We start from the raw sequence: 9,434 nt of genomic DNA on the forward strand, positions 1-9,434 counted from the left end.
GGCCAGGCCGTGCTCCTCCGATTTTGCCTCTGATTTTGGCATGGCAGGGCAGGACCAAGGACGTCGTAGTCGGGGTGGAGAGTCGTCGCCGGCGGGATGGAGGTTGGGCAGGGACGGGTTCTTTTTGCCATGTGTTGATTTTGTTTTGGATAAAAAATATCATGTTTAGGCTGTTCCGTTTCGCTTTGCGATTTCAGAGCCGAACTGAAAACAAAACCGTTTTGTTTCTCGATTTTTACCGAACCAAACACGGGTCGGAACCGTCCAATAATGTTGGAATGGAATTCCATTCCCGCTGGTTCAAATCGAACACACCCTTAATTGACTCTATTTTATTTAGATCCGTATGTACCTAGTTAAGTTTCTAGAATACATGCATGTGTATCGAGGTAAAGTGGAGTTAATTATTTTGGATCGGAGAGAGTAGTAAAGTTAATGATAAGCTCCTCTTTTGTTTCTCATTTGCATCTTGGCTAATTTCCAGGTGTAAAGCTTAGCCGGTAGCCGCAGCTTTGTAGTGTGGTTTGATTCGCCGTCGCCATCTAACAATGCGCTTATATCACGTTCACTTTATCTGCTGACTCGCCCGGCATTGGTGTAAGTAAAAAAGGGCACTCGCTTTGTTTTTAATCACGACCAAGAAGACCTCGTCGTTTGCCTACCTGCTCAATCGCGTTAGGGTAATCGGTGTGCAGCATGTGCTTGGATTTGGTTTTGATAGTATTTTTGTGTGCTCATTAGTAGTAAATTGGAGGGTTAGCTTTTTCTGTGCTAAAATTTGGTTGCGCTCTAGCTAGAGCTCTGCACTGACTCCGTTCAATGTGCCACAAAATTGTACTTGTACCTAGCAAAAACACAATCAAGCAGTGTACGGAAACGCCAGAAAATACCAGTATATCCTTACGTTTTGTGAGTTCAATGTAAGCTCGCAGAACATCTTATAGTTAGGAGAACAAAGGTATACTGATTTCAGTCTGACTCCGTTCTGTCTACCTTTGCTCTCTTGCCTGTGTACCCTCGATAAGAGAAGTCGTGTGGCGCCGATTGCGCTGATGTGTAGCTCCATCCAAATAGAAACAGATGGCGGAAATGATAAATCCACCTTCATAATACAGTACACAGACAAAAAAAAACTCGGTTCAGTAGGAGGAATAGCATCTACAAGCAAACAAAAATGCAATTCACTTTGAATCGATGCTGTCTGGCCACTAACTGATAGTGGAGCCCGGACACTAATGGCTGTTCTATGAAAACTGAACCCATCAGGGTCTCGGGTCTGTCCACCTCTGATATATCACCATCGCTACTTCTACCTTCCCTCCCTCTGACCTCTCTCTCGCGCTCGCACTGGCCTCACTGCATGGAAGGAGGGTGGAGCCTGCACTTGCCTGCTCTCACAAGGATTCACGACAGGGTGCAGGCCATGTTCCTCCACGCGGCGGGCTTGCTCGACGATTCGACAGGTAAGGAGGCTCAACCGATCCCCAGGCAGGTTCATGCATACGCCTGATTCTTCGTCTCCTCTGGTTCCGCAAGATTTCCTTCGCCCACCACTCTTTTGGTATTGCTTTTCTGGTCCTGCAAACAGCAAACAAATGGGTTTTGTTAGAAATCCCAAGTCCTATCAGTAAGGGTTTGGTTTTTTGTCTTCCGACATGGACGTGGAACAGGGCTGCAGAAGAATGTGCATGAAACCATGGCAGCATTTGTAGCCCGGGCCAGGGACGTGGCCCATGATTTAGAATAGCACTGGGTGGTTGAATATATGTTCATCTATCTAGCCAAGTGAGATGATACCCAAAGGGTTCAGATTTAATATCCGGTGAAAAAAAATAACTGCATAAGTTTACTGATGGTTTCAACCATGTTTTTTTTTAAAATCCTTTAGCAAACTGGGATGACCAGTCAGGTCATGGGAGATTTCCATCTTCATCCTAGTAACCTTGCTGCCAGAAAATACTATCACTCTGAGTAGGAAACACTCTTATGTAACTCCAAGGATATTTTTTCTAGACTGTCTCATGTAATTTCCAGTGAAAAAATGGCTGCACAAATTTACTTACGGTTTCAAGCATGTTCTTGAAAAAAAATTGGTTTAGCAAACTGGGAGACAACAGTCAGATCATGGGAAGTTATCAGCTTTCTGTCTGCGTCCTAGTACCCTTTGTGCAAAACAATAAATAAATAAATACGGTCACTCGGACTAGGAAACAATCCTATGCAACTCTCCAAAAGAAACCAAGGAGTCTTGACATTTTCACCTGTCATTGTCAGTCTCTTAAGAAAACATTCATCATGTCATAACGGAATGTTCCTGTCAATACATGTAATACTTGTGGGGTTGCACTGTTGCTGGCAGAACTAGCATCGAGAAAAAAAAATCAATACATTTTTTTTTCTTAATGTCAGCCAATAACTTATCCAGGTTCCATTTCTCAGTTTTCATAAAAGCATGTTGTCTGTTGTTTTCTTGAGCGTTCAACATTTAGTTCCTGCCCTATATTCATTACAGAAATGAAAATTGGATAAATAGCCTATTCTGTTACTGATTTTGACACACAAAATTGATGTGCAACTTTGCAGGTTCCATTGTATCACAATACCTGCGAAAATGGCCAGAAGTATATTCACCTTGCTTCTGGACGAGCACTTTTGTATTGATACAACTGGTATTTATCACATGTATCGTGGCTCAGTTTCTATTCAAGAGAATCAGATGGTGCATGGAGAGATTGAAGACCGTAATTCCCGAAGGAAATAAGTTTTCTAATCTGGAACAAAGGAATGCAGACATAAAGTTAGGTGTCTCATACGAAGCAAGCAAACTGTGTTGCCTGCTTATATTAGTCAGTCATGTCATGAGGATATTGTTTTTGCCGTTACAAGGAAGAATAAGTGGTTGCAAGCACCCACCTTTTGTCTTGAGTGAAGGTTTACAGATGCTATCCTGGATAATATTGTCACTAGCAGTATTCGGTCTACAGAAGACAAAATCTGTGAAGCATCCACTCACAATTCGGGCATGGTGGATATTTAACTTTCTGCAATCAATAATCAGTGTGATATTTGATCTCAGGTTCAGTTTATCAGATCATGAATATATAGGCTACGCAGAGTTGATTGACCTGTTCACACTTGTAGTCGGCACTTATCTGTTTGCCATTTCAGCCAGAGGAAAAACAGGAATCACCTTAATAAACATCAGCATAACAGAGCCACTACTGAGTCCATCTGCAGGGCAGCGAACAGAAACTGAAAGGACATCCCTGTATAGCAGAGCAAGTGTTCTGGACCTTGTCACATTCTCCTGGATGAGCCCTCTCTTTTCTACCGGATACAAGAAACCTCTAGATAACAATGATGTACCGGATCTTGATGGAAGGGACTATGCCGATTTACTCTCTGATTCATTTAAGAGGATAGTAGTAGATGTTGAATGCAGACATGGTAGAAGCACTTTATCTATCTATAGAGCAATGTTCCTATTTATTAGAAGAAAAGCAACAGTCAATGCAATATTCGCAATTTTATGTGCATGTGCATCCTATGTTGGACCATCATTGATTAATGACCTTGTGAAATTCCTTGGGGGAAAGAAGACGTATGGATTGGAAAAATGTTATCTTCTTGCTGTTGCATTTTTAGGTGCTAAAGTTGTGGAGACAGTAGCTCAGAGGCAGTGGATTTTTGGAGCTCGACGGCTCGGGATGCGGCTACGAGCTGCTTTGATATCCCACATCTATCAAAAGGGGCTCCGATTATCATGTAGTGCACGGCAGAAGCATACCAGTGGGGAGATCATAAACTACATGAGTGTAGATATACAAAGGATAACTGATGTTATATGGTACATCAACTACATCTGGATGTTGCCCATACAGCTTTCTTTAGCAGTTTATATTCTCCATCAAAACCTAGGGGCTGGAGCATGGGCTGGTTTAGCAGCAACACTGGCAATACTGGCTTGCAATATTCCTCTAACCAGACTGCAGAAAAGGTTACAATCAAAGATCATGACTGCTAAAGACAACAGAATGAAGGCAACAATGGAAGTACTTAGAAGCATGAAAATACTGAAACTTCAAGCATGGGATACAGAGTACCTTCAAAAGATAGAAGCATTACGAAGGGAAGAGCACAAGTGGTTGTGGAAATCTGTAAGATTGACGGCTTTAACAACATTCATAATTTGGGGGTCCCCTGCATTCATATCCTCCATAACATTCGGTACATGTATATTGATGGGGATTCCTCTAACAGCTGGCACTGTTTTGTCTGCTCTCGCAACGTTCCGGATGTTACAAGATCCAATATTCACAATTCCCGATTTACTTTCGGTGTTTGCTCAGGGAAAAGTTTCAGTTGATCGAGTAGCACAATACCTCCTGGAAGAAGAACTGAAATGTGACACAATTACAGAAGTACCAAGGAGTGACACAAACTACGATGTGGAGATTGATCATGGAGCATTCAGCTGGGAATTTGAGAACACAACTCCAACTATAACAGATGTAAATTTAAAGGTAAAGAGAGGGATGAAAGTAGCAATCTGCGGAATGGTCGGCTCTGGGAAATCCACTCTATTATCATGTATACTTGGGGAGATGCCTAAGCTAGCTGGGGCTGTGAGGGTCAGTGGGAGAAAAGCATATGTTCCTCAGACAGCCTGGATCCTGTCTGGGAATATCAGAGACAACATTCTGTTTGGAAACCCATATGACAAGGAAAAGTATCAAAAGATAATACAGGCTTGTGCATTGTCTAGAGATCTTGAGCTATTTGCAAATGGAGATCTAACAGAGATTGGAGAAAGAGGAATTAACATGAGTGGTGGACAGAAACAGCGGATTCAGATTGCAAGGTCGGTGTACGAGGATGCAGATATCTACCTCTTTGATGATCCTTTCAGCGCAGTAGATGCTCACACTGGAGGCCAACTTTTCAAGGTTTGTTTATCTGATATGCAGAAAACAATAGATTTATTTATTAAAGTTTGCATACCGTTAACTTCATAACTATCTTTCAAAACTTAGTTGCATACTGTATAGTTTAGAGGCACCAGTCTGCATAAATGCAAGTATAAAATGAACTACTATATTGTTCTACAGGATTGCCTAATGGGGATGCTTAAAGACAAAACAATATTATATGTGACCCATCAAGTCGAATTTCTTCCAGCGGCAGACCTTATACTAGTAAGTATCAAGAATACCTTTCTATTGGCAAGTACTACATGTATGTTAGTATTGCGAAGAATATGTAAAATAACCAAGGGGGTACAAAATAATAGGTGATGCAGGATGGGAAGATTGTGCAGAATGGAACATTTGATGAACTCTTTCAACATAACATAGGGTTTGAAGCCATAGTAGGAGCCCATAGCCAGGCAATTGAATCTGTCACAAATGCCGAAATTTCCAGTAGAGTTCTGTCAACAGACAGTAAAAACTTAGCAGATAGTGATAATGAGTTTGACAAAGAAAATGACACTGATGATCAACTTCATGGTATAATTAAGCAAGAGTCTGCACATGATGTCTCACATGGTATCAATGAAAAGGGAAGACTAACACAAGACGAAGAGCGGGAAATGGGAGGAGTTGGCAAGAAGGTCTACTGGACATACCTGACGGCCGTTCACGGTGGTGCATTAGCACCGGTAATAGTTGTTGCACAGTCATTCTTCCAAATATTCCAGGTAGCAAGCAACTATTGGATGGCATGGGCGTGTCCTCCAACATCAACAAGCACCCCAAGGCTTGGATTAGGCCTTCTTTTCTTCGTATACATATCACTATCTATAGGAAGTGCATTATGTATACTTGGTCGGACTACGCTTGTTTCACTTGTTGGTCTACTAACAGCAGAGAAATTCTTCAAGAATATGCTCCACTGCATCCTCCGTGCTCCCATGTCCTTCTTTGATTCTACACCTACTGGCAGGATCCTAAACAGGGTTGGTTCAGTTACTGCTCACATTTATACTTTCTTCTACACGCGCACCTTGAAATAAATAATTGTGTACTATACTTTGTAACAGGTCTCAAATGACCAGACTGTTTTAGATCTGCAAATGGCAAACAAGCTTGGTTGGTGCGCATTTTCCGTTATACAACTTCTGGGGACCGTTGGCGTTATGTCCCAGGTCGCATGGCCAGTTTTTGCCATCTTTATTCCAGTGACAGTAATCTGTTATATATTTCAAGTAAGAGCTCTTCACAATGATTCTTTTGCGCTAGAATTAACTTATCCTGGTAAAATGTATGCACCAAATTAATTCTGCAAAATAAATTAGCCGTAAGTGCAAATTTCATTCTTGATGATGATGTTCTTTTCAGAAAGCACTGAGGTCCAATGTTTTCCTTGTGCTATGCAGCGATACTACATACCAACAGCAAGAGAACTGGCTCGCTTATCACAAATTCAGCGGGCTCCAATACTCCACCATTTCGCGGAATCACTTACAGGTGCAGCAAGTATTAGAGCATACCGACAAAAAGACCGTTTCAGCAAAGCAAACGTCAGTCTTATTAACAACCAGTCACGACCATGGTTCCATAGTACCTCAGCAATAGAATGGCTTTGCTTCAGGCTAAACATGCTATCTAACTTTGTCTTCGCCTTTTCTTTGACTCTGCTAGTAAGTCTTCCCGAAGGTTTTATAAATCCAAGTAAGTTTTGTATGCACACAAGGTATCGCTGATTTTTTGGCAGTTCTATATTCTCATCACTAAGTTTTGGTGGCTGCCAAACTGACATAATTATATGTACAGGCATTGCTGGACTTGCAGTGACTTATGCCCTGAACCTCAATGGACACTTGTCAAGTATAACCTGGAACACATGCGAGGCAGAGAATATGATGATTTCGGTAGAAAGAATAATGCAGTACTCAACCATCCCTAGTGAGGCTCCTCTAATAGTTCATGATCACCGCCCCCCAAACAGCTGGCCAAAGGATGGCACAATAAATATAAGAAACTTGGAGGTATGAATAATGTTACCGCGATTTTATGATCAAAGACCATAAGTACATGTACGCACATGAACAGTGTACAGCATAACAAAAATTCTATCAACGAGGTGTGTAAGTATGAAAATATAACCTACTGAGTAAGGTTCAAACCGAATAAACATGTGCTTAAAGCAGAGTAAACCAGCTTGCACAAATACGTTCCGGAGCAAAACTCATAACAGTAAAGCTATAATAATTTATATTACTAGATAGTAGCTAGTATATGTTCTATCAAAAAAAAAAGGGAAGCTCTCACTCTTTAGTATAATCTAATCTCTTCAATTTTTGCGTTTTCACAGAAAGTGTGCATGCTCAAAAGAAGCCATCTAATGTGGCTATTGGGTTTTACAGGTTCGATATGCAGAGCATCTCCCATCTGTTCTGAGAAATATTTCATGCACAATTCCCGGACGGAAAAAAGTGGGAATTGTTGGACGTACTGGCAGTGGAAAGTCAACTTTGATTCAAGCTCTTTTTCGGATTGTTGAATCAAGTGTAGGAACAATTGAAATTGACAATGTTGATCTTAGCAAAATTGGGTTGCATGATTTACGAGGCAGACTTAGCATCATCCCACAAGATCCAACCATGTTTGAGGGCACAGTGAGAGGAAATCTTGATCCACTGAATGAGTATTCTGATCAACATATATGGGAGGTAAATAAGTCAATAACACATGTCCTATTGGTAAGGGAGGTAAATTGTATATGTTCTGCAAAAGAAATCCTAACACCTCGTATCATTGCTCGTTTTTGTCAATAGCCCATGCTGCATTTCTCATCGGAAATATGAATATGCTGATAAAATGTGATCTCGTGACTATGCCAATCTCTGAAAGGTCAAAATGCTCAGATAGTAACCTAGGAAACACAGGTGGTTGGACTCTTTTACAGTTGAAATAAGCGAACAGAAGCTGATGTAATGTATCATATAGATTGCAATTTGATCAAATCCATTATTCAAACATATATCCATACAATGAATAAAAAGAAAAGGAGGCCCTACCAAAAAAAATACATATGATTAAAAGAACCAATCACTGTACTTCCTCTATTTATCCAGCAGTACACATTTCTTTTGGCCAGACATTGGATAAATGCCAGCTTGGTGACATAGTTCGTCAAAGCCCAAAGAAGCTGGACTCAACAGGTAATAGCATTGTTCATGTGTACAACAGAAATCGTATGCTACGTTGGCTAAGACAGTACGGATTTCTCCATTGAGATGATCAAATGAGATTTCTCTTGCAGTTGTTGAAAATGGGGAAAACTGGAGCGTCGGACAAAGGCAGTTGTTTTGCCTGGGAAGGGTTCTACTTAAACGAAGCAATGTCCTTGTCCTCGATGAGGCAACTGCTTCAGTTGACTCATCTACCGATGCAATTATCCAGCAAACGCTCCGGGAGGAGTTTGGGGACTGCACGGTGCTGACAGTAGCACACAGAATTCACACTGTTATCGACAGTGATCTGATTCTTGTCTTCAGCGAAGGTAAGCTACATCATCGACCAGCACAGACCATTTCTATACATTCTACTGGGCCTAGCTGCCACATCGCTAAAAACATTACTACTTTGTGACGAGCAGGAAGAATTATAGAATACGACACACCGTCGAGATTGCTGGAGGACAAAAATTCCGAATTCTCCAGGCTCATAAAAGAGTATTCGCGGAGATCCAAGGGCTTTTAATAGCACCACAAACAATTGAACAGCGGTGGAGCCAAGTAGCCAACTAGGCGCAGTGCAGATATTAGTAGAAAGAGCACACACCTTACACGGTTTCTCTTCAGATGACAAGTACACAGGAAACCCACACAGGCAGAGGCAATAGGATCTACAACGGGCGGGAGTAGCCCTTAGATTTCAGATGATTCGGAAGATATACTATTAAGCCATGCAATGCAGTAGTTGATATGCAAGCTGCTCTCTGCTATGAGAAAAATCCTAGTCATGTAATACATCTATGCCGTGTAAAATCTTTAAATTATCTCGGAACACGTCGTCGTCGAAAGAGAGGAGTGCAAGCACGATTGATTTTCAGTTAAAGAAATTACTGAATGAGATTCGTAGAGGGGTGTACTTGAAATGTGTCGAGTCAGGCATTCGGTCGAGCAGGTTGGCGCACCGAGCCTGCGAATGGGGCTGCGCAGGATCCTGGAGAGCATACACTGAGCTGAGTTAAGCCTCGCCCCAAAGCCATAGAGCAGCGGCGGCCTGCTGATTTAGTTGGGGCACTCGCTACCTTGCTGGGTATGAGGTGGAGCGCGTGCGCCGGCGTGCTGGGTGGTGCTGGCGTGCTGCACAGCGACCCGATCGGTGGATACCGTTTGCCGCACACACCCCTTGGTAGGTGTTGGACCGGCCCAAAGTTTTTTTTTTTGGCCTATTTCGATTTTTCGTTTTTTCTACTGTTTTTTG

General features: G+C 41.9%; 1 protein-coding gene and 1 long non-coding RNA gene across 5 annotated transcripts; one reads left to right on the top strand and one right to left on the bottom strand.

Moving 5' to 3' along the window:
- The first annotated feature begins 1,332 nt into the window (after window positions 1-1,332).
- Window positions 1,333-9,027, top strand: LOC127336546 (putative ABC transporter C family member 15). Of its 4 annotated transcripts, none has more exons than XM_071826709.1 (11): window positions 1,333-1,463; window positions 2,584-4,946; window positions 5,109-5,195; window positions 5,291-5,956; window positions 6,041-6,205; window positions 6,377-6,671; window positions 6,774-6,988; window positions 7,367-7,702; window positions 8,101-8,164; window positions 8,266-8,505; window positions 8,602-9,027. In XM_071826709.1, exons 1-11 carry the CDS (start codon window positions 1,361-1,363, stop codon window positions 8,703-8,705), a joined length of 4,638 nt encoding a protein of 1,545 aa, XP_071682810.1. In that variant the 5' UTR covers window positions 1,333-1,360; the 3' UTR covers window positions 8,706-9,027. The 4 variants fall into 4 exon arrangements, with proteins under 4 accessions (XP_071682810.1, XP_051219332.1, XP_071682811.1 ...); XM_051363372.1 differs by having other exon boundaries at window positions 7,367-7,672; XM_071826710.1 differs by lacking the exons at window positions 8,101-8,164; window positions 8,266-8,505; window positions 8,602-9,027 and adding an exon at window positions 7,778-7,886 and having other exon boundaries at window positions 7,367-7,672.
- LOC127336547 (uncharacterized) lies at window positions 1,459-3,036 on the bottom strand. The gene is made up of 3 exons (XR_007873362.2): window positions 2,914-3,036; window positions 2,604-2,771; window positions 1,459-1,578 (listed from the first exon to the last, which is right to left on the bottom strand). It is a non-coding gene; the product is annotated as an uncharacterized lncRNA (long non-coding RNA).
- Window positions 9,028-9,434: the final 407 nt, after the last annotated feature.

This window comes from Lolium perenne, chromosome 2 (assembly GCF_019359855.2).
Source record: "Lolium perenne isolate Kyuss_39 chromosome 2, Kyuss_2.0, whole genome shotgun sequence".
Taxonomy (NCBI): domain Eukaryota; kingdom Viridiplantae; phylum Streptophyta; class Magnoliopsida; order Poales; family Poaceae; genus Lolium; species Lolium perenne.